The 25,887-nt window shown below is 43.6% G+C and overlaps 1 protein-coding gene across 9 annotated transcripts in view; it reads right to left on the bottom strand.

Moving 5' to 3' along the window:
• The window catches only part of Sh2d4a (SH2 domain containing 4A), a 67,398-nt gene that overhangs the window by 34,534 nt on the left and 6,977 nt on the right, over positions 1-25,887 (bottom strand). For all 9 annotated transcript variants that reach the window (XM_087216886.1, XM_087216879.1, XM_087216880.1 and 6 more), the window contains 2 exons: positions 16,984-17,143; positions 15,382-15,538 (listed from right to left, as the gene is read on the bottom strand). In XM_087216886.1, the coding sequence (XP_087073012.1) occupies positions 15,382-15,538; positions 16,984-17,084 (258 nt within the window). In that variant the 5' untranslated portion in view covers positions 17,085-17,143. The remainder of the gene's footprint in view (positions 1-15,381; positions 15,539-16,983; positions 17,144-25,887) is intronic.

Here is a 25,887-nt window from a genome sequence, read left to right on the forward strand (position 1 = left end):
GCTCAGTCACCCAAGCTCTCATCACCTCGTCCCTCGCCTGAGCACAGGCCTGAACTAAGTCCCAGCATAGGTGGCCACGTGCTCTGTAACAGCCTCATATCGCCCCCCCACACACACATCACCATGATTTATATGCCTTGTAACTGAGGACTCTGTCTTAAATTTTGGCACAGATCAGAAATCGTTAACAAATTATCAGCAAAAGGTCAGTAGCAATATTCAGTGAGGACTCCGGAGGGTGTTGTGGGGTCACTACTATGCTGCGTGGAAATCAGTGTGGCAGAGACTGCCAGCTCTTGCAGTAATGCCCTTTTCACAGCCACTGGGCACAGGGCTACCCAGAGACACTGCTGCCCTGGCAGTGAGGTGTGTTCAGGCGAATACACTAGCTCAACACAACGCATGTGATAACTGCATTCGCCATTTCTATCCAGGCCCTTAACCCTCCTCACACACTCCTCCTGGCCCTTTCCCCCTCCTTGAGTCGCAATGGTGACAGCCACGTTATCGCAAAGGACCTTGGGGTCACCAAAACCTGAGGCCATGAACAACTGTGTGGAGCTGATCCCCCCTGAGCCAGAACACCCTTCCTGCACGTTAGAAGAGAAAAATTATATTGGGTGTTGTCCATTACACAAAATGGGTCTTTCTGTTTCAAAAGTTTAGCTGATGAAATTGGCCACGATAAATTTTAGTAGCATGTCCTGAGCTCTCTTCTTAGCTATTTTTACTCATCACAGGTGATTCAATTAATTCTACTTTAATGAATGGCTACTATCACTAAAGACCTATTATGGCCAGGTGCTGTATTAATGATTTATTAAGTTATTTTTACTTCAGGCAACATCTCTGGTGGGTGGGCAACACAATGCCCAATTCTCAGATGAAGAACCCGAGACTCAGAGGAGTTGTGTAGTCTGCTCAGGACCACATACCTGCTTTGGGCCAGAGTTTATGCTTTTTCCACTCTGTGGACATTGAAGTGATGAGAAAATGAGGCGTGGATCGAAAGCTTTCGTCTGCTTATTACTTGGCAAAGCAGTAAGTCCAGAGGTTACCCCATCACTACGTACCATCTCCTCCCTTCACTCTTTTCTCATTGTAATACTGTGAAAGCACACTTTTCATCTAACAAAGAACAGTACCATAACCAGTTCCTTTAATTATGAGCAAGTTAGAAGTGTTCCAACAGGTTTTGTACAAGTCCATTCAAAATCCACGATAACTGAGAATCTTTGAAGGCATTTCTAAAATAAGAAATGTGAGCTGTGGAAACAGGCTCACTCTCTTCTCCTCACTGATCCAAGGCCCATGGGGATGGTTACAAGGACCACTGGTCTCGGTGGCGGTAACCATCCTCCCTTGACACGTCCTCACATTCTGTAGGTAAGAGCTCCACAGATGCTAGCTGTACTCAGAACGAGAAGAACCTGGAGCTGTTGCTACAGTTTGGATCCTAAATGTTCCCAAAGGCCCGTGCCACTATCAGGAGATAGAAGTAAGGCCTAGTGAGAGGTCTGTAATTCGTTAGGTGCATGCTCTTGAAGGGGACTGTCAGATCCCAGCCCCTTCTTCTGTGTCTCTTTGTCTCCTGGCCATGAGTTGAGTGGCTCCGCACTGCCATGTGCTCCCACCATGAGTGCTGCCTCACCGAAGGCCCAAAACAATGAAACCAGCCACTTGTGGACTGAAACCTCCAAATCTGTGAGCCAAAATAAACATTTTCTCTGTGTAAACTGACTGTCTCAGGGTTCTGTGGTGATGAAAGTGGACTAGCATACCCATCAAACAAGTGGAGTCTTGGACCAAGATTTTGTCAGCAGCATCTTCCTTGCGCTCAGCCTTTGAACTCTAAACAAACTCTTAGTTTTTTCCTGAATTAGCACCAGGGGGACAGGCATTTGATAGGAGTCTTCTAAGCCATCTATTCAAAAGGGTTTTCTGTTTTGTCAAATGTTCCCCCCCATCTTGTCTCTTACCACATAATGTCAACTGCATGGGCACAACACTTTAAACATGTTGTCCCAGTTACTCTGTCCCTCAGAACTATTCCTTCAATTGAATGACTCATCTCACATATGCACAAAAAATTTTTTCTCACCACTTACTTTTTAAAACTTATCTTAAATTTTTTTCTTATCAGCATGTGCCTTTTCTTACTAGCCCTTTCAACGGGCTCACTGCTTTGGTTTTTTTCATATATTCCAAGGTCAGTAATATTCTTTCAAAAACCCAAAACTAAGCACAGACGTGTGTACCAGACAGTGTGAATTGAAGGACCTGATACCAGGGATAAAGTGATCACCGTGGCCATCAACGCCTGGTACATGTGCTGGGTAGGGATGCCATGCCTTCTTTGTCTGTGAGGTTGTGGTTCTGTTTTCAGTACACCCAAGTTCACACCCTGATTCCTTAATAGAAGAGTTTTAGCATAGAATTAGTAAGATAGCAACCACCCCAGAGATGGATGCTTCTTCTCTTCAAATACTTCCATATGTTAGAGCATTCTATAAAACCGAAAATATTCACACATACTAAGAACAACATTTATTAAAAAATCTGGTTTGCAAGGTGAACCAAGATTTGCCATTATTCTAAAGTATTAAAATAATATGAAGTACATAAGACTTGCACAAAGCAGGTTCATTCAGATACACTTACATGCTCTATAAATCATCAAGTAAAATGTAACAGACCGAAAATAATGTGATCAAAAAGAAACTCTCCTTAATAAAACACAGCCGGTTAACAGGCACAAAAGTAATGAATTATGTTGCCAATACCAGAGGGAAACCACCTCAGAAACATCACTACCACTCTACGCATTTCCAAAGGAAGAGGCTTCTTGGAAAAGGCACAATGTCCTCCCTGAAGCATCCATGTGATGCTCTTTTCCAGGGACTGACCCCCATAGTTATTCCTATACAAAGAGAAAGCTATCTGTATAATTTCAGCTTACAAAGCACTTTCAAGTCTAATACACCACTTGACCTTCCTGTCAGGTGTCAGAGTAGGTAAGTATCCCTTTTCCAAGGAGGTAAGGTGATAAGAGGGACTTGAGCCCATGTCACCTCTGTGTCTAAGGCTTGCTCCTTACATGGGGTCTGCCAGTCAAAGCCCATGTGTGCACTTACCTACACCAGCCTCTACTGTTATTGTCCATCTGTTATGTTAGAGATTTTGGAAGCTGCTGACACTCTAGGGGCAGGGTTAAAGAAATCTTATCTGGAGCCAGGGATTTAGCTCAGTGGTTCCACCGCCTACCTCGCAAGCGGAGGGACCTGAGTTCGATCCTCGTACCAAAAAACAAAAACAAAAAACAAAGAAATCTTACCTGCTTCATAGTTGCTCTTTATAAAAATAAACACCACTATGAATATGTATGCAAAAGCTCCCCAAAATAAAGAGAGAAATTGAATGCTAATAATATCAGAGGGAGTGGACCTCCTGCAGACTCCCAAGTCAGAATGAAGATCCTGAATAGATCTGGGAGTGTATCCCACCCAGATTGGCCAAAGCATAGTAATTTTAAAATACAGTTAAACTCAGAAATACAGCAATTCAATCTACATAAGCAAATGGGTTACAAAGAGATGCTGCTGACATCAATATCACATAACTACAGATTATTTCTCCAGAGAATAGGTGTCATAGGAAAAGGATTATTCTAATTGTATTTGCTTTTAAAACTGGTTTGGAAAGCCATTCGTTCTGGCTTTTAACTTAATATTCACTTTGTTTGAAATTAGAGTTATGCAGTCAGACAAATACCAAATGCCTTTTATTCAAACCAGAAAGTTCCAATAAACAGAAGTCTTTAAGCATTCAATTTTTGTGCTAAAGATGAAAATGGAGAGTTAGCAGGAGAAAAATCAAGTTTTCATTTTTGAGAAGACAACACTATTTACTCACCCCTTTTCTGACACCTCTGAGATCCAAGATAACAGGGTGATGGAGAGAATAGTAACCTCCATGAGGCAAATACCAAGCCAGCTGTACTCACTGCCGTCTAGACCTCCAGCCAACAGAACAGTGAGCTGCACTTAGTAGAACTTCATAAACACTTGGTGAATGAATGAACATGTTCACTATTATTAAAGATACACAATCTGATGTACTATTCATCAAATCAGACTGTATTCAAGTATTCTGAACATCAGCGGTCTACAAATCACTCATTTTGTGAACCAGGTCCCTGAAATAATCAGATTATCCTCTTCCATGACATTTTGAATAAAAAGAGAATTTCCCCATCATGACCAAAACACGAACAAACTTTTGAGCATACCAAGACTTAACTTTTGCTTCTACAATAACAGGAGTGGCACAATAATAAAACTGTGCTTTGATAAATTTACAAATAGTGATTGGGGGAGAGAGATTTTCCTAAGGCTAACAGACCAACAAGTTGAAAAGAAAGATAATAAATTTAAATTTTATTACTGAAAATATGATGCCTGTTCCCTATGGAGTGATTATACCAAAACATGAATCAGGACAATAGAGACCTGAGGAAACCATTAAAATCCATGCCAGGGACCACTGAATACTCTGACTTAAAAGTACAGCAAACTCAGGCTGAATGAGATGCCACATGCCTGTTATCCCTACACTCTGAGAAGCCGAGGCAGGAGGATGGCAAGTTCAAGCTCACCCTGGGCAATTTAGTGACTTAGCAAGACCCTGTCTCAAGATTTTAAAGAGGAGGGGAGGGAAAATGAGGATGTAGCTCAGTGCAAAATACACCTGTGTAACACACACGCACACACGGAGCAAATTCTAATATGATGTGTGCCTCAAAGACACACCTTGAATACTATATCATCTTTATATCTGAGTTCATTTTCAACACTGAATATCGAACTGTCATACTAGATAAATACAAGTTCACTTCTATTGCACTTCCCTCCAGCCTCATACATCAACGTGCAAGCAACAGACTTGGACAGCAGGAAATGGAATGATGCAGAGCTGGGAAGGGCTGCTGGGGAAAAGCACTTCATACAAGAGTTTGCAGGGTCACACTTAGCATTCTTATTTATGAAAAAGAAAAAGAAGATAAGTGAAGGAAATAAATGAATTGTTAAATGTAAAGTACAAGAATAAACTAATAAAAGGCTGTTGAGAAACTATTCAGTCTTAAAATTCTTACTGATTCAGGACAACTTGATGCAATGGAACCTAGGGATGTAGCTTCAAATAATAATAGAAAATAACTTTCATGTCATACATAGTACATTGTAAAATATTGTTTTCATCTATCCTGTTTCATTTGACTCTGACATTAACCTAATGACATGTAGCTACTGTACCCTCCAGTTTATAGATTAATTGCAAGGAGTTAAATGATTGGTTTCAAAGTGCTGACGTTGACCTCAGGGCCCCTGACTCAGGATGCCTTCTCTTTCTTCTTCTCTTCCTAGTACACTACTTCTAAGGATTGCACAGTGAATCGCCACTAATATCGCTTGCAATACAGTCGTAGGTTAGGAAGATGGTAACAAAAGAAAGGTGACTTACCAGCTTTGTAATGCACAATGCTGAAAACTAGAAATCTGTTTCCTCTTTTCTAATTGAGTCTATGTTCAGCTTTTTATTTAAGATACTATTTTCATTTTTTGTTTAAATCAATCACAGCAGCTTGAATGACTTCAGTGCTACCATTTTGTACCTCTACCTTATATAAAATTTCATTCTGCAAACAACCATGACATTCTGTTAGTCATATGGAAAGTACTCAGGGAATTGTATAAGTCTCCAATTGTGGGTCCACTCTCAAATCAGTACGGTAAGCATAACTTTTCCCCATCTGTGTCCACCTGATACACCAATACCTTATCTCTGACAAAAATAACATCAAAATGCTTCCTGCCTGTGTACTAGAGGTGGATATACATCATGGAAAACAGTTACTGACTAGAGATAGGACTGTCCCTCCTCTTTCTTCAGATCCAATTCAATCCTCAACATTCTAGCCTGCATTTGAGAAATGGATTTTCTCATTCTGTTCATTATAAGCATGTACCCAACCTCCCCGGCAATGTGGCTGCCTGCAGGGTGGATCCAGGCAACACCACGATGGTTCCACCGGCTCCAAGCTCAAGGTGTCTGCACTGAGGTGAGGGTCCAGGCTCCTCAACCCTGCCTTCTCACCGAGCTCCAGCGCTCACTGCTGCCTGATCACCTTGAACAGTTTTTTTTCTTTCACCTTTAGAGGAAGCACAAGCCACGTGGAACCCTAAACTTTCACTGCCATGCAACAGCACTTCGAGATGAGTAAGGAACCAAAAATCAATTCAGCATATTCATTTCTTTTCTTCCAAAGAAGTCATCTGATCTTAGAAACTCACTTTTGAATCACTCCTTTATAGAAGCAAAAACAACTAAAATCCAGTGTCCAGAAATCGCTGGTTAATTGGTTGGGAGGAGAGGTGTGCAAGAACACAAACCTAAGTGTGAGAAGCTGAAAGTGTAAATAAGGATGAAAATGATTAAAGTGAATAACTGATCATTTGAAATAGGAAGAAAAGGCCCAAAGGGGGAGGGGTGGTGGGAGGGGAAGAGGAAAGGGAAGAAGGGAAAGGAAAAATTAGGAGAAAAGAAAAAAGATGGAAACAAAGTCTTTGCAAATAGGGAAGGGTGGAGGGGGTGAAGGGTGCACAGGTAATGGGGAAAAAATAAGAACCAAGATGCATCGTGTACAGGTACAAGCACCCAAGGATAAATGTAAACATACTGTTTACCTAAAATGTACCAATAAATAATTTAAGGAAAAAAAAAAAAAGAAGGGAAACCTAAAGGAAACTTTTTTGTTATCTCTTAAAATTTTTCTACAGGCGGCTCCTTAATTGCTGTCTACTTATAGGAACATGCTGTTTGAGTTACAATAACACTTAAAAATATAACTAAATCCACCACAGCTTCAGTGTCAAGTTTACAACTGCAATGTACATCTTAGTGGATTGTTTCTGTTATCACTACTTTGTCATAGTGAAATGATGGATTTAAAAGCAAGTATCAGAGCCATGGGGAAGTGTGGAAAGTGCACACACATGTGTGCATGCAATATGTGTGCTGGGTGTGTGTTCATATGTTCATGTGGAGGAGCACTGCGTAGGGGTGGAGAGGCAAAAGGTTTCATCTCTAACTCCATCTGGTTAAAGAAGATGTGGCTGAGAAGACTCTTGCTCAAGGCTTTTTAATCTCCTTGCTTATTTTCCTTGTAATGGTTTGAAATCCAGGTGTTTGTGTTCTTTTTTAATCTCCTATTTTGTTGAGTGGCCGACTCTGAAGGCCATTTCTGTAAAAATAGTGAATAGTTCTCTGAAAATAAAACCTTAAAATGAACAGATATACATTTATTCAAGGTCTCTTTCAGGAACAAGGACAGTCAGTCCACTGAGCAATGAGTTCTCAGCCTACAAATTACACATAAGCAGAGAAACACAAAGGGCCTTATCTTTGCATTAGCATGTACTGCCATTCTCCTGGTCACACTCAGCACCGCTCCGTTCCCTCCTGGGTTCTCCTGCAGGACAGGGGAGACATGTGGAGCACATTCAGAGTGCTGTCTATACTGACAGTCCCCCCGGGCTGCAGGGGCTGCAGGGTGCTCCCGGTTCCCATCCAACTCCCCCTGCAGGGCTGAGCCTGTTCACACAATGCCTGCCTGTCATCTTCTCTGTAGCCCACTGGCTCCCCATCACACCTGTCTTTGACTGGGAATGGATTCTGCTTCCCAGCCTACATATCTCCAGAGCTGGTTGCATGAGAGCTAAGCCCTAAGACTGACCATCACCTTGGGCAGTGCTCAGACACTGAGTGCTCAGAACGACAGCACTCTCACCGAGTATGAAGCCCAGCATCTTCTCTGAGATCCCTTAGCTTCGTGTCCCTGCCAGAGACAAGGACAAGGCAGGTATTTCATAGAAGGCAGCAGCTTTGTAGAGGGAAACCCACATACTCAGTTCTAATCCGGGTGTTATTTCAGCCTTCCCTCGGTGTGGACAAACCAGCCAGCCTCCCTTTGCCTCCAACTCACCATCTGAGAAATGAGAAGAAGTAAGGCTGGGCTCTAGAGAAGCACAGCAGCTTATAACTGAAGGACTGCAGGGGACAATGTGTCCCAAGTCACAGAGCTCCCTGTAAGGGCAGAAACTAACATTCCCAGACTATATGTCTTCTACTACTGTGTTAACAGCACAGCTTCCGGGTATCTCGCACTTAATTGGGTCGTCTTAATTTGGGGTGCTTACTTAGTAAAATAAAAATTTTAATTTAGAAAAGTAAAAATTTTTGGTGGTTCTGGGGATTGACTGCTCAGTGCTGCCCCCTTTTTCCCCCTCTCTTTTGAGACAAAGTCTTGCTATGTTGTCCAGGCTGGCCTCAAACTTGCAATTCTCCCACCTCAACCTGCCAAGTAGCTGGAGTTGCAGACATGTGCCACTGCATCTGTTTCAATATCTGCTTTTTGAAAATCTTTTGTAGCAGTTATCTTGGGTGCATAGAAATATGCTCTGATACTGGACCTCAACTTTTCTCAACATCATAGCAGGGGGTCAAATAACTGCCCAGGACCCCCAGATTTATTTCTGTGGCTATCAGGGTGAAGCAGAAATGCTCCACTCCCAGAGTTGAGAGAAATCTTTCACTGCTCTGAAGGGGCTATCTTGAATGAAACCATTGTCTAATGAAGCTTTGGCTCAAATTACACATGTAGGAAATAATCCAAAAGCAAACCTACAGATTGGCTGTTTAGTATTTTAGAAATCTTCAGGAACTGTTCCATGGAGGGAAGAGTGTGGCTCTCTATGTTTTTGAGAAGTGAGAAGAGTAGCTCAGGTGGGCCAAGGGACAGGTTTTTGAGTGCCGGGTGAGGAGAACTGTGGTGGAAAGGAGCTCCAGACAGGATGGCCTCTTGACATTAATTTGTGTTGTATTCACAGCACTGATACTGAGTTAACCTTGCCCTTGCACATCATATCCCTGCCAAACTGCTGCTTAGACATGAAAGTCCAGACCCCATGGTATGGCTTGTCCATGAAAACTGTATAGAAATCCTATAGAACAGCCAGGGATATGAGAGAAGATTCTCTTCAGGTCATGCAAGCATGGTGTTGGTTTAGGACATGAATGTTTGGTGCTAGAAGGAAGCTTGTGAGGAATCATCTGAGCAATAAGATTCCACTTGTACAGCTAACTCATAAAGCGTGGTAGGGCTGCCTGGAACGGACTGCCGACAGGATGTGAATGAGGCCTTGCTCTGGCTCATCTGGAAAGAGTGCAGCAATCAATTAGCGATGTCTGCCCTAGGTGCAGGCATAGGCAGTTCCATACTTAGGCTCTGTTGTTGCCATACAGTGCAAAAGCTCATTTTGTAGATAAGGAAAACAAACTGGCAGAAACAGAGGAAGGAAACCTGGCCCCTCTGACTGCACTTAATCATTATACTTGGTCTCATTACATTATCCAAGCTCAAAAACAATCTTTTATTAACAGTCCTGAAATCCAAAAAAAACTCTGAAAATGTATCTCTCATAGGGAAGAGAAAGCCTGACCTGAACTAACATGAGGGTATTCACAATATTTATGTTTGATCATAAAATGATGTCCAGTCCTTGCTAGGGGGTATCTATTATATAGTAGATGCACAGTATTCTTTTAAAAAAATCTTAACTAATCTCAAACATGAAACACATTTTGTCCTAGATGTTTTAGATAGGGATGGCAGATCTGGACTACTGAGTCCATTTCCGAAAGGGGCTATAGGCAGAATGACCCCCCCAAAAAAATATCCATAATCTAATGCCTAGAACCTATGAGTCTATTATTATACAAAAGGAACTTTGCAGATGTTAATTACAAACTATGGACCTTACAATAAGGATAGGATCCTGGGTTATCTCACAGGATGATCTAATAGCACAAGCCCTTAAAGCAGAGAACTTTCTCCAGTTAGAGAGAGAGAGAGAGAGAGAGAGAGAGAGAGAGAGAGAGAATGGGAAGTCAGAAAAATTCTAGAAAGGAGAGGGACTTGATTCACCCTTCCTGGTGGGGTCCACATGAAAAGAAAAAGAAGGATGCAGGGGCTTCCGGGAGCGAGGACTGTCCCCTGGTTGGCAGCCAGGAAGCAGAGCCGTCAGCTGGCCCATCTGACCAGCAATCTGAATAAGCCCAGGACCAGATTCCTCTCCAGGGCCTCCCAACAAGAGCTTTTTGTGGCCAACACTCTGATTTTGGCCTCATGAGACCTTAAACAGAGAACTCAGCCATGCCAGACTTCTGACCTGAAGAGCTCTGAGGTGAGAAATGGCCTATTTTAAGCCACCAAGTTTGGCTCTTTGTTATGACAACAACCCAAAACTAATACATGGGACACGCCTATTCCCACTTCCAGAATGTGAACTCTCACCATCTACTCATTTCCTGCGTTGGAGCCAAAGTACATGATCCAGTTGGGCTGTCGTGCCTATATTTGCACATACAGAATGCTCTGCACTTTCTTTCTCCCTGATGTTCTGCACTCCAGGACTGCAGATTCCTTTCCCCCCAGGGCTCTATACTTTTCTAGCACGCCCCCTCCTCTCCATCCCTGCCCTCCCCAAACCAGCGGGCCCCTCCCCACCTGGGGCCTGGTTAAATATTGTCTCGTTCTATGCTTCTAACTGCTTCTCTTCTCCACAGTGGGATTAAGACTCCCAAAGGGAGAAGATCTTGTCTTATGTCTCCCTTGTGGCTCCATAACTTCCATCATCACACAGGTGGAACCCTGGATGAGTATTCCTCAGAGAATCAGAGACTAAGGCAACCCAGCCCCACAGGGCAAGATAGTAAGGTGTGCAGTCCTTGGAGGAGACTGGCATGCAGGAGGCCAGGCTTCCGGTGTTAGTCACCGATTCCTCTGATTTGCATCTCTAAATACATTATCTCATGGATTTTTTTTACCCCAAAATCCATGAGATAAACAAGGTAGGTTCTTTTTGTTGTTGTTGTTGTTTTATTTTGTTGGGTTTGGTTTGGTTTTGGTTTTGGTACTGGGGATTGAACCCAGGGCCTTTGCAATGAGTTGCATGCCCAGCCCCTTTTTATATATTTTTTAAATTTCAAGACAGGCTCTCACTAGGCTGCTAAGTTGCCTAGGCTGGGCTCCAACTTAGAATCCTTCTAAAGCAGGTATTTTTAAGTCCTCATTCTTATAGATGAGAAATAGATGCTGGAAAAGACAGAGAGACTTCCCCAGCCAACCCCAAACAAATGTGCCACCCATGCTGAGGGTTTCACTCCTGCATCCTGAGGATCAGAAGCCCACCAGGGAGGGAATTGGAAGGCGACAGCTGTGGCCTTAGGAAAGCACCATGTGTGAATCAGGCTGGCTCAAGGTTTCAGGCAGTAGATCTAACCCTGCCTATTTCTCCACTGCTTCCTCACTGCCTCCTCTTGCCCTTTCTTCACCATTTCTTATTGGATAGTTTCATTTAATCCAAAGCTAAGAACAGCAAGGCTACAGCATTCCTGCCTAAAGCAGGAAAAGAAGGCCACAAACGAACCCTAACCAGGGCAGGATGACTACGCTGATACAGACGCAGAGACTGGGCAGAGAAGGAAATGGACCTGAAGTGAGCAGCACCAGGTCCCTCTCTAAGCTGTGCTTTGCACAGACCATTATCCTTGACTCCCTCACTGGGAGAACAAAAATATCTGTCTCACTCTTTTGATGGTTGCGTGAGGCTGAAGTGAAACAGTAAATGTAAGTCTTTTGGGAATGGTACAGGGCTACACAGACCCAAAATGCCAAGTTCCTCATCCCAACCATTGTCCCCCCACCCCCCTGACAAACACCAAGATCTACCTGTTTCACCAACTAACAAGCCTGGTTCCGGGCCATACTCTCTTGCTTGCTTGCTCGCTTTCTCACCTTCTTTTTTCTTTCTTTTTCCCTTTTGTGGTACTCAAGATTGAATCCAAGGAGTATTGGGCTCCATCCCAGCCCTATTCATTTATGCATTTATGTATTGAAACAGGTTCTCCTTATGCTGCCCAAGTTGGCCTTGAACTTGCAATCCTCTTGCCTCAGCCTCTCAAGTAGCTGAGATTACAGGTATTTGCCACTGTGCCTGGCTTAGCTACACTCCTTTGATGTGCTGTTTTTTTTCTCTTGAAGTTAGCCTTGGGATTCTTTTAATCAGATTTCATCCTATTCAAATATTAATGGGGGGCTGGGGATTTAGCTCAGTTAGTTTAGTTCTGCCGGCTGCCTCGCAAGCGCAAGGTCCAGAGTTTGATCCCTGGTACCAAACAGAAAATATTAGTGGGTAAAGAGGGAGGATAATAAAGAAGAAACTGTGAGACAGGTTCCAAGTTAATAGGCCAATCTGTATGTTTGCCTCAATCCTTTCATAAGGTAATGAGAGCACAGCTAAAAAACACTGGCCAATGCTGAGGCAGGAATTCAGTCTGCTTTTATCCTTTGGCACAAATATCAGAGCCATGATTAACTAGATGCACAACATCCTGTAAATAAGCAACTCTCCCACAAGGGCTTCTATCACGGTGAATGTGCATCAGTGCTGGGGTTGAATTTAACTTTCACCACTCTCCACAGCCCCAAGGAAACTTTGGACCACACCAGGAGAAAATTTGGGCTGGAGTACTTTATTAGAATATAGGGCACAGTTTCTGATGCTGATCTGCATGGAGAAATTTATCGCAAGTCTAATAAGGCTACTTTAGTAAATCCATCGCTGGTTTTCCTTGAGTGTGGCTTATAATCCTAGAAGATTGGTGACTCTTTAAATCCTCCCATGGTTGGGCAGACAAGCATTATGATCACTAAGTTCAATAAAAATTGTTTGGAGATTTTTTTTATAGTGGACCTTAGGCCTTGTATGATAATGGAATTTTAAACACACTGTGCTTTAGACATTAGAATTAAAATAAATGATAGCCTGAAACTTGGAGATCTTTGCTGAAAACCCGAACTGCATTTTGGAAATACATGGGAGGAATCTCAGCACTCTAGCTTTGATTTCCCACCAGAGTTCGCATCTGAAGGAAGTCTGAGGGAAGGAAATGAGCTCTGATTTAAATATGTCAGAGTTATGGTAACAGTGGGATCCAAAGGAGACATGCAAAAGCAAGAACCTTCAAGTCTGCGATTCAGGGGCAAATCATGCAGTCTCTTTGAACACCTGTTTCGTCATTGTACAAAAGAAATGCTAATACTTGCCCTACTTACTTCACAGGAGTATTGCAAAATGAATGTGAAATGAAAGAACTGTGTGAGAAAAATCTTTGCAAACTCTAAATTAAATTGTATGTACTTTACAATTACACATAAGACAACCTTCTATCCAGAACTACCAATGTGAGCAGTATGGTTCTTCCTCTGTCTCCACTTGACCTCTTCCTGTGTTTCTGTCTCTCAAATCTGTCTCTTCCTTTCTCTCATAAGGACAACTGTTATCAGATTAAGAGCCCACCTTAAATCCAGGATGATCTCATCCTGAGATCCTCAACTTAATTCCATTTGCAAGACCTATTTCCAAATAAGTTTACATCCTGAGGTTATGGATAGACATGAATTTTAGGGGACAGTATCCAGCCTACTATAGCAACACAGGGCTTAAAATAAACATGTAAATCTACCATTAAGTGGATGGTGGCCTGCTATCTAAATGTCTACACTAGCTGGGATGATCATCAGCCTTCTTCAGCAGCTGCCAACAAAGGGAACTTCAGCAAACGTCATGGGTGATGCTGGCAGATCTTCTCTGACATGGGGAAAGACAAAAAGCGGAAGTATAAAATTCCTTCACTCATTCATTTCCATATTCTTTGTACCTAAAGGTTTCTGTCTCCTCTGCCCCCAACTCCTTCCATTTGACCTTAAATAGACCTCTAAGGAATAGAGCAACACCATTCTCCCTGTACTGTTATACTTGAAGAATGACAATGATGGTATCTGTTTAGTTTCAATTTTAATCTTTTGTCCTACTTTCAAAAAAAACTTACTAGAAAATACTGTAATTCAAGCTCAAAGGTAAGTATACATTACTAATGCTCTTTAGGAGGATTTTTGTTGTTGCTGCTGTTGTTTTTTTTTAGGTTGTTAGAAAGGGGGCTGCTTGGGAGGGTGGTATTAAACATGCTGAGTACATACCAGGCCTGGGAAAGCTTGGGTGCCTTACGGACATATGAAGAAAGTCCTCAGGGCTGACCCTGAGACATAAAACAAAGTTTAGAATTTTGCACTAAATATTTTGAACCTTGTCTTTGCAGTGCTTTATGAAGCTTCTTTACATGTCTCGTATTAATGAGGTAATCAAGAACAAGAGCTAATATTAAGGAGTGACCTAGTGTGCCTGTAGACCTCAGTGTGAATAAGACTTTGGGTAGGTTGCTCAAGCCTCAGTTTCCTCATCTATAAAATGGACAAATACAAGCAGACTATTTCATAATCCTATGAGCATCAAGACGCTCTCACCAGTCTGTGTCTGCCTTGCCGTATAATAACTCTGGAGCCATGTTAATTATAAGAATATTACCAGCCCCATAAAGCAGTCAGCACAGATACTATATCCCCACTTGATAGCCTCAAAGACATCAAGAGTACACACCACCAGTGTGGCAAGACTGAAGACTGGAAAGGAAGTCAAACAACTGCAAATCCCATTAATTCACAGTGTAATTAAACTTCTGGCAGAAAAAGGCACTTCATAATAGAATTTTTTGTTGTCCTTTCAAACTATAATCCAAGCAGCAAATTATGTTAGAGCTTTCTGAACCACCTGCACCACAAGAGAATTCGTTAATAGTTCTGAGGATAAAATTGTATTGTGTTGGAGAAATAACTGTTCCCCGCAATCACAGGCAGAATCCATGAAACCCAAAAAGACACTTACATTTTGAATCTGTAAAAGAAGGGGGGCAGGGGGCCTCAATCAAACAGAATGTAAATCTCAAATACATCCAATCCAGTCCTGTGACTAGGTTTTGAAGTGAAGTTCCACTGGAACGCAGCCATGTTCATTCACCTCTGTTCACAAAGCCTACACTGTTTACTGTGTGGCCTTCTACAGACAAGTTTGTTGGCCTCTGTTCGAGAACGCATTTAATGAGGAAAAATCTGAAACTATCTTTAAATACCAAACTGTATTTCTAGATCTCTTAGTATGTTCAGTCCCACAAAAGAGGGGTGCTTTATCTTTTTCATGAGCCAGTTTCCCCAAAATGCAATGAATGCCAAGACCTTAGAGGTGGAAGGTATTTTTCTCAGGAAATCCAGCTGAAGGTCCTGACTATGGTTACGTTTGTCTAATGGCCCCAATATCTGCATCTCCCCCGTTCTGGAATTCTGCACATTTGCAGACACACACGACTCACTTCGGTTTTGTCTTCTTTGAAGGTTGGTGTCGGTCTGGATGTTTGCCTCACTTCCTCCTTTTCTGCTGCTCTATCACACATGTTATTTGGTGCCAGCAGATTGTAGTAATGTGATTTTGTTTTCAGACTATTGGTGAATTTGTTGGACTGAGATTTTCTGAGGAGAAATCAGAGCAAAATGAGCAAAAAGCATTCTTCAGCATGGGCAGCTTTTCCACACCAAATGTCTACTTTTAAACTATAGGAAAACCAGAAACAGATTGGTGATTACAGTGCTAATAATCTACCAGGCTCTTTGCTAGGTGCTTTAAAGACATGAACTAAATCTTCACAATAAACCTATCAGGAAGGCTTTGTTTTAGGTGCTTTGTAAAGAAGCTCAAAAAAAATCTTATAATTTATCTAATACCTTCCAGGGACACAACCAGGATTTGAACCCAGGTCTGCCCAACTCCTGGTTCAGAAGTTAGCCTGCTAGAGTACACTGCCTTCCTAAGATCAGCACCAAATCCTCCCACTACCTTTTAAGATCACACGAGTTGGGAGCAGCACCCCCAGCCCTTAGGGACTAAACAGGTCTTCATGTCTGTTCCTATTTCCAGCTTTCCAGCTCAGAGTACGCTATCAACACCATTGCCCAGAGCTAGAGGAGGCGGCCAAGGGAACAGGACTTTGCAGAGGCCACTCTGGGTAACACAGAGGATCACCGCTTGCCTCAGTGTGCCCTCCAAGTCACCTTCTTTTATGTCCAGTTGATTACATCGTGTCCCTTTCAAAACCTCACTGCCCCCAGAAGAAGGTCCTGACCCCTACACCCGGGGATTTGAGGTGCCTCACAGCGTGGCCCTCTGTCTCCTACCACTTGCCCAGGTATACTCTAAACACTCCAAAGAACTCACCATTACCCTGAAGCTGTTTAAAGTCAAGTTCAGGGGATCTTAATTACGCCATCCTGTCCATCCTGACCCTTCTGTAGCTAGAAACTCAGCTTATTCCTCAAGGCTCAGCTCAGCTTAGAATTCACCTCTTGTGTGGATTGGAATGATAGACCCTTACCTAGTCTAGGTTACTTCTCCATCTATATCTTAACCACAACTGGCAGCACAGCCTTCATCAGCTGCAGTTGGTGCTGCATCTTCCTGTTTTTCCTTCTAGCCTGGAAGCTTCCTGTCTCTCTTTGAATTCCCAATGCCTGACACAGTGGAGCAACTAAAGAGCCTGTGTATCCAGCTGCCCACATCTAAGCAATCTTCATCTTTGGAGGCCTGAAGTTTGGACGATCATTGTACTTCTTGCTGATGCTCCTGATGCCTCACTATGATGCCTGCACTGTTCTATGAAACCAGTGATGATCAGTGGAGAAGCTGCATACTCATGCAGACTAGCACTGGGATGCCAAGTGGCAAAGGAGCCAGCTGACTTGAGAGCATTGTGGGAATAAAGAGAATCACTGAAAATGTGAAGAAACTTTGCAGAAAGATCTAAAATAATTTTCACAGCCCTGTAATCCCACCCTGCTCTTCCTCCAGGTACTGTGAGCCAGAGGCATCTGTGCAGTGTCTGTTAAAATCCAGCCAGTCTCACTGGTTTGCAGTCTCCCACCTGAGCTCTTCTGCTTCCTTCTCTGCTCTCAGCCGCTCCCTCTCAGCAATGATTTCATTGCAGAGCTTGTCATAGGGTTTGTCCAGGGAGTGTTCACCCATCACCCAGACCCACACTTCATGATCAGCTCCCAGCTTCCAATGGACCGATTTGCCATTCTCTGCAAACAAGACAAGATTTGGCTTGGATAAATACCTTTCTTTATGGAATACTGTTTCCCAGTCACAAAGGGTCTTTAGGGTGGGGGATTACATGAGGCAAAGAATTTCTAATCTCAGGAATAAACTGAATTCATAGGTACCAATGGGAGGGGTGGCAGTGAGTAGTGGTTGATAGTCCTATTTGTTTAAAAATATCATGAGTATGGCTCTTACTCATGTCCACTTTGAAAGTGAAGATGATAAAATGAAAGAAAAGCATTTATGGTATGCATTACCCTTTAGGGTAGCCTTTAGCATTGAATACCACAACCTCTTAAGCCTAAGTCTAAGAATCGCCCTGTAACCCAGAATTACACAGTTGCTCTGGAGTTTGGTGTTTCCGCAGTCATTAGCATCTTCACCAGTGTGTAAAAAGTATCATTTTAGAGTCAGGCTGCATTGTGTTCAAGTCCTAGCCCCACCAACTACTAGCTGTGTAACTTGGGCAAAATATTTAATTTCCTGAAGATTCAATGTCCTCATCTATAAAATGGGAAGACTAATATCTGCTATATAGGAATACAGTGAAGACCAGCCAGGCTAGTGATGACAAGTACTGCCCCTGGCACCTGCCACATAATAGGAGTTCAATGGAGGTTAACTACTATCTTCAGCCAGCCTATTATTTACTTATATGGCTGCCTTGAGATTCACACAGGTTTGAGAGAAGATAATACTAGCAGGTAGTATGATACTTGGTGAAGCTACTTAAATAACCCTTGTTTACAACTGGCCTCAGGGGTTGTACTACATTCTAGTCCCTGTGCTCCTGAAATATAGCCACACAGGGCAGCAACCCTAAAACCAAGGGAAGGTGGAGTGTGCTTAGGAGAGTCCAAGAGGAACAACTTTTAGATCTAAAGGTCCCAGGGTGAACACACTCAAGGTCATTGTGATCCAAAGTTGTCCTAGCTGAGACTGAAACCAGCCAGTGGTGTTGAGTGTGTGATATGGGGCGCCCAACAGGAACACATAGTTGGCCATAGTTAGGCCATAGTTAGAAGTAGGCCATAGTTGGCCAGGCTCGATAGTTGGAAGTTTATACTGGGATTTTGTCTTGTCTTCTTACACTGAGAAGATCAAGGTCTCCAATGAAAATGGCAGTGTATTGTTGATGTATAACATATTGTTGGCTCAGAGTGCATCACACAAGCAGTCTGTGAATCCAGACTCCACTTTTATTTCACATTCTACTCTTCTCGGGGAACTTGTCTAAGACAGTTCTAAACAGAGCACTTAGGGAAAAAGGAAAATAGACTCCATCTCCACTACAAAAGGATGTAAATGTATCATTCACAAGGGGATGTCCCTGCCACTGTTTCCACAAGTGGAGAAAGAGTGATAGATCCCGTGCCCTGGGGGATGGGCCCTGATGCTGGTGCTGTTTCAAAATGGTTCATTAACCTTCGAAAACTGTCATACCTCATAAAACTCCTTTTATTATGCTCTCTCAGGACAACTAATCATGTTTTTATTATGTCCACTTCTCAACCGTCACCTAAGTAACTCTATTCATGTGTGTGTGTGTGTGTGTGTGTGTGTGTGTGTGTGTGTGTGTGTGTTAACATCAGGAGAAAGACACTCAGAGAGGACAGGGGCAAAGTACCAGGGTAGGTAAAGAAGAAGAGCCAAGAGATTCTGCATCTCAGCCTCAAATTGTAGGCACACAGTCTCCAGTGAGCCTTGCAGTGGGCAGGCAGCAGAGACAACTCAGGAAGATGTCTTGCCCACAGTGGGAGAGAAATCCCAGGGTTGCAGATGAGCAGGGGAGGGTGCTTAGGAGCTGAGAGGAAAGGCAAAGGAGAGAACCAGAGTCCAGAAGTTTTAAAAGGAGGGCGGTTGTGAGAGTATGGTGAAGATAAATAGTGGTGAGAAGAAAGAGAACTAGGTGTAAATGTCACACTTGGCCAGGTGCTCAAGGCTGGGCATCTGGCAAAGTAGCACTGATGGTACTGTCTGACTCCTCACCTGCAAGAGCTCCCACAAAGGTCAGAAACTTCAGAGACTGGAGGAGCTTTAAGTGGTTTCCCACCACTCCCTGAAGTTGCTGGAGGATAAGGAAGCCCCTCTAGCAACTCTGAAACCCTGGACTTTATTCCAAGATGAGGGAAGGACTATTGAGGCCATTGCTGGGCTTTGTTCTACATGGGAGAAATGGGGTTTCTACCGTGAACAAGATGCAGAGCCAGGCACACAGGTGATAGACCAGGGATCGAACAGGTAGGGCCATTCCCCTGCAAGTAACCCAGACCCTAGGAGAGAAAGGGCAAGGCATCAGGCTACTTACGTAATGATTTGTTATTAACTAGGAGGCACTGAGGTAGATCCAGGCTAACACTCATGATGAGACAAGCCAGTCCTTGCCCTTGGGAAGCCTACATTCTAATTGGAGAGCTTTACACAAAGACACATGGCTGGATTCAAGGAAGGACTCACAGATGATGAGACAGTGGGAGTTGGGTGGAAATAGTGACATCAAGAAAATAAATCTGGTTGAAGAGTAAGATAAGGAGCTGCTTGGAAATTCAGAATAAAGCATTTTTTGTTTTACTAGAAACCACATGGACATATTTGGGAGGTATCTGGAATACAGAATCTGAGTTCAGAAGTGAGGTCGAGATTGGCTGTGTGCATTTGGAGACGGCCTTATAGATGCTCTTATGGAAGCCAGTGGCATTGCTGGGTTCACAAAAAGAATGAAGCCTAGAAGAGCTAGGAAAAGCATATACTTCATTCAGGAGGCAGAAGAAAGGGGAGAGAAATGGAAGTCCTGGTTTAAAAATAAATAAATGAATAAGGCAGGACATTCTGATGCCCAAGACAATGAAATAATGTGGAAGGAGATGGGGGCGTGCAGCTGAGAGAGAAAGGGGAAGGGACGATATGGATTAAGGAGGATCTTATGCAGCCATGGGCGTCAGAGAGCATAGTAACATGGAGACAGGTGGGGACAGGAGACTGGTGCAGGACAGAAGGGCTGGTGAGAACTGAGGCAGGCAGCAGGTATGTGGTATGGAGGAGTCCGTTTGTGAGGAGGAAACGGGATTCAGCCATGTATTCTGCAGATATTCATGGAGCACCTTTTATGTTCCAAGAATTCCATAGGCTGAAAGGGTAGAGAACAGAGTTTAAGAGCAATGACAGTTGAAAAATTTCTTTAATAGAAGAAACGCAGGCAGGGTTTACACCTGGGTTGTTGGGATGAGAGAGAGTAAGGGTGCTGCTGATCAAGTCAGGGAAATGGTGGGTAAAAGGAGTCACAGAAAATAGGTAAAAAAGAAAGGATAGAAAACAAGATGAGTAAAGGTCCAGTCTGATAACAGGTGTGAAGAGAAGCACATTTCTGCCCAGTGCACCTCTTTAAGGTAAAGTACAAGCTGAGTGTAGTGGCGCACGCGTGATCCTAGCACTCCAGAGGTTGAGGTAGGAGGATCACCACAAGTCCAAAGTCAGCCTGGGCTACACAGTAAAGTCATGTCTCCAAAGACAAAACACAAAACAAAACAAAAGCTAAAAGTATGAACGTAAGGGGTCTTGGTGGGAGAAACACTGAATCCTTTCATAAGTTAACACCGACCAGGTAGCCTGGATTTTCCGTCTACTTCACCTTGAAATCATGTAACACACTCTTAAACTGGTGGACATGAGGGAGGGACCTCTGCATGGCACTTCTATATAATTATAAAGTATCTGCTCCCACCCAGTCCTTGATTCATGTCTATGCACTGCAGTGCTCTTCACCTTTGCTGTCTCAGGTTCCCTAAAGGGTCCTCTAAAACGACCTTTTCTAGAAAAGTAGGTCAGCCTGCTTAGTACTACACCTGAAAGAACCTCCAAGCAGGGACACGCATTCACAGCTCATTCTGCAAAGAAGTCTGCTCTCAGAGACATCTTCCCTGCTTGAAGCACATATGAAACCTCTAATGGGACAACATTGTAAAATGTCACATAAAAATGGAGTGGCACATGTCCTAGGCTATTTCAGTGTTATAGGACAGTCTGATGCCACCCACAGCACTGGTGTCTGATGTGTCCCATATATGGTTAGTCCACAGGTATGCAAGAGGGAGACAGCTGGCCATCGGTGTGGACCACATCCTCAGGCATGGTGAGGGACAGTCTCAGGCCCCAAGACTAAGACTGGCCCTCAGGGAATGAGGACCTGGTCTCACCATGACTAGACCTAACTCAGATGGAGTGCCATAGTAGAATGTGCGTGTGTAGAATGGAAGGAGAGGGAGACATATCAAGAGAAAGGAAGAGGACCTTCTACTCTTCCCATCCAGAGAAGACCAAGGATTGAGACAACCGAAGCCAGACAGAATCAACACCAGTAGCCTCATATGACACGTCAGCAACTGTGATAATGACCTCACATGTTACAGGCATCCCTTTATGGAGGACTGGTTCCAGAACCCTCTGCAGATACCAAAATCCAAAATCTTGGACAGGCTGGGGCTGTAGCTCCATGGCATAGCACTTGCTTAGCATGGGCAAAGTCCGGGGTGATATCCCCAGCACTGAAAAATAACTACACAAACAAAAACATAAATAAATCGACAGGCACTCGAGGCCCTTATGTAAAATGATGTGGTGCTTACACAAAACCTACACTCACCCCCCAGGACACTTAAATCATCCCTAGATGACCTATTGCCTAATTCAGCATAAATACTATATAAATAGTTGTTATAGTACATTTGTAAAAGAATGACAAGGAAAAGTAAAGACTGTACATGTTCAGTACAGACATAATTTTAAAAAAATATTTTCTATTCTAATTTGGTTAACCTCACAGATGTGTAACCCAATGATACAAAGGGCTGATTGTGAATACAGTGGAGGTCTCACCCATGCTGATATAAGTATAGCACCCGCCAGTGACAAGGTTAGTAAAATACTGATTGACTTCCATGAACCACCACCGCAATGCGCCAAGTAGTGCCTTCCATTTCTCTGGCCCATCTTTTAGAAACCCACGCCCCAGAACTGGTCCAGGAACCAAAGACGAATGCTGGCTGGTGGGGTTCCCAGGACCCCTGTGCTATGACCACGTTCCCTCTGACTGCTTGATGCCTGTGCCATGTCTGTCACTAAAAACCACCCTTGGCCATTATTAGCCCTATTTTATGATCAGGGTACTGGAGCTCAAGGAAGTTAAGTAACTTGCCTAGGATCACAGAGCTATTGAATATTAGGATCAGAATTCCAACTTGCCTTCGAGACTGCAAAGCCTGCATTTAGGGCAGCATTGTAATGTGTACTCCAAACTGAGACACTGTATGAAAAGGGAGCCAACCAAAAGGGATGCTGAGACAGAAAATATAAACAGGATTCTGCTGGGCAAGTTGGGATGTAGGGTTACTGTCATGTTCTTCCCATCCCACGGGGACAGGGACGAGGCAGGGAATGAAAAGGCTATATCCAGCCCCATGCTCTTCTCAGGGCTTCCTCAAATTATGTACAACTCGTTTTCCCCATTGTTTGCTGTATTTGCTAACCTGGGTAACAATCTTGGCATTATTAATGCCAAAGTCAATCTGTAAAAATTTTTAATAATTTTTATGCTTATTTCAGAGACAATAGGAGGTTGAGGAAGCAACAGGGTGCTCCAGTTCTGGGAGGCCCATGGTGGGCCAGATAAATGAGACCTTCAGTAGAACAGCAGAAGGAAGCACTAGAACAGAGGGAGGGACCAGCTGAGTCCATGGAGCTCAGGACCAGAGGGGACAAGCTCAGTTGTTAGCCAGTGTTCAGCGAGACAGGCACTAAAGCAGGGGGCGAGAGGTCCGGTCCAGTGGTAGAGAACAGATGTGTTAAGGAGCTGGACCTCAGTTCAAATCCTGCTTTAAACACTCTCTCATAAAATTGCATCTGAAGTCCTTTGTTTTCTTCTGGTGCTGGGGGCTTGATCGCAGTGCCTTTGCACTAAGCTCCTCCACAGTCCTTTTATATATTTCTTTTAAATTTTGAGACAATGTCTCACTAGGTCACTGAGTGGCCCAGGTTGGGCTCAAACTTGCAATCCTTCTGCCTGAGCCTCCCAGGTGCTGGGATTATAGATATAGGCCACCGAGTGTGGCAAGTTTGTTTTCTCATTTGTAAGAATAAAGGGGACAACACTTACCTCACCAGATTCTGGTGAAGATTAAATCAAGTAACATAAATGCAACGCTTACATAAATGGGTCGTACTAACAGACCAACCCCTTGGCAGGAGGAAAGCTCTGTGGAATGGATCAGAAGTAAATCTGTAGGACACAGTGACTAGGTGGGAGGGTGAGGGTCAGGGCATGAGCAGAGTGGCTCCTGGGTTGCTGGCTTCGGGGACTAGGGATAGAGCAGGGACAGCGCGAGAGGCAGGACCGGAGGGTGGTAGGGAGCAGCAGGGAAAGTTGGGGTGGTGCTGGTCAATCTGGTTTTGCAGTCAGCTTTCAGGGCACATGGGCCATCTGAGCAGAAGGCTCACTAGATAACTGACACTGACACCAAAGCTCGGGGAGAAGCCTCACTTGGAGATATGGGCTTGAGTCACTGGCACATTAGTGGTACTTAACATCTGGGGACATAGGAGTTGCCCCCAGGAGATAATATAGACTCTTAACCTTCACCAGGGGCCTGAGAAGCCCTGGGAGTCTGGGATGAGCATTAAGACCTGTGAACATTGTGAAATGCTACACAAAATGTTGTCAGCGTGCATTTTCCTAGGCCCAAGTTTTCTATACATTTTCAAAAGAGTCTCTGAGCAACCCGACACCCCCCGACCCCATGGGAAAGTTACAAACTACCAGTGTAGAGGGAGTCACCCCTTGAAGAACACAGATATTTAGTCAGAGATGAAAAAGCAACAGGGAAAGAACAAGAGACCCATGAGGAAGACCAAAGGAGAAGCCGAGAAGCATCTTAATAGTCAGATGCAGCTGCAGAGGGGAGAAGCCCAGAACTAACTCCCCTCAGAGCCTGGGATGCTGCCCGTCTCATTGAAAGCCCAGGGCCCAAGAGAGGAGGGAAGGAGGATGTACACACTGCTGGTGTGGCACAAACCAATGGCTTCATCATGTTTGTCATGAAAAAGGAAGGCTTTGCATAAAGGAACTTTTCTCTGGTAACAATGAGAACCCAGCAAATGAAGGTTCACAAGTCCAAATCTGTTTTAAGGGTGCACAACGCAGCCCCTCCTTTACCCAGCACAATCAGCAGAGCCCAGCCTGCTGCATTAGATCCCATTCATTCAACTGGGACCAGTCCTGGAAAGCCCTCTGTAAGTGGCCACCTTCTGCTTGTGTTACTCAATAAAGACACACGGGGAGAAGACTCCTTGACAGGTCCCCAACACAAGCATATGTTTTAGACATGTGCAAGGCACCTTCAGACAGCAGTCATTTATTTATGAAGCCCCGGTTAAGCTTCACATGCAGCATGCTGGCTCAGAGTGCCAGTTTTGGGAGAATCAGACTCAGTGTCTGTTTGGGCTCTCAATTACCAGTTCTTTTCCCTGAGCAAGTGAGTGAATGGCCCTGAGCTTCACTCTTCTTACTGATTAAATGTAAATAGTAAGTCATGCTTCAGGCTTGGTTGTTATTATTTAATGAGATAATATATTAAAGCATTCAGCTAAGAGTCTGATACACAGCTTAATAAATGCTAGCCAGAGCAACCAGTATTGTTCAGAACTACACTGTCTAAATGTGAACCACATCCTTAATTATAACTTTCCTAGTTGCCACATTAAAAAAATGAAACAAACAAGTGAAATTAATTTTAATAATAGATTCTGCTTTACGCATGACAGCCACAATATTATCGTTTCAATACATAATAAATGTATACTTATTAGTGTGATTTTTACTTTCCTCCTACCAAGTCTTTGAAATCCAGCAGCCTACACATCTGGCACACCTCAGCTCAGACACATGCCACATACTCAGTGGCCACAGCCCGGCCACAGCAGTGGGCAGCACAACACCAGCCCTCTAGCTGCTCCCCAGCAAGCACAGGAGCTCTGTACCATTCTCCCACTGTAAGAATCACATTTCCCACTGTCGAAATCAGGAACGATCTGCTCTATTACTGCTTAAATCCATATCTTGCTTGTTTTCCAGCCCCTCCTACATTAGCCCGATTACGAAGCGATAGCCACGTTCCTATGCTATGCAATACACAAACACAGTAGTGATGGCCTCTGAAATTTCATCATAGTGGCCTATCTATTTACAGAGAGGGAAATAAAAGACCAGATGACAATGAAAGAACTTCTGAGTGATGAGCAGAAAGGTGTTAAGAAATGGGGGATGAACATCATATGCTATATTCAGAGAAAATGTCAAACTCCAAAGCCATAACCTGGCTACCAACTGCTATGAAAAAACAGAATTTAGCTCAGAGTAAGCCAGGGGTTAAGTATAGACTGGGGAGGCAGAGAGCACAGATGTGAAAGGAGGAAATGCACACAAAGTCTCAGCTCACAAAGGCCACAGGCTTAGTAGGTCCCTAACTCAGCACCTCTAAGCAGCACCTGCCAGGATGGTACCACCTTGGCCTGTCTGAGGCTTTACTTCAAAGCCAGAGGAAGATAGAAGAATGGAGTAGTGCACTGTGTTTAGGGGAAGTGGGAGAAATCTTTCCTCCTTCTGTTATCAGAAGAGGAGTTGGTTTAATGCAAGCTACATTTTTCCAGGTGTTAACAAAGTTAAGGGGGTAATAAA

Source organism: Heterocephalus glaber, unplaced genomic scaffold, assembly GCF_053883595.1.
Source record: "Heterocephalus glaber isolate CG9 unplaced genomic scaffold, H.glaber_assembly_v1.0 deba00001460, whole genome shotgun sequence".
In the NCBI taxonomy this organism is placed as follows: domain Eukaryota; kingdom Metazoa; phylum Chordata; class Mammalia; order Rodentia; family Bathyergidae; genus Heterocephalus; species Heterocephalus glaber.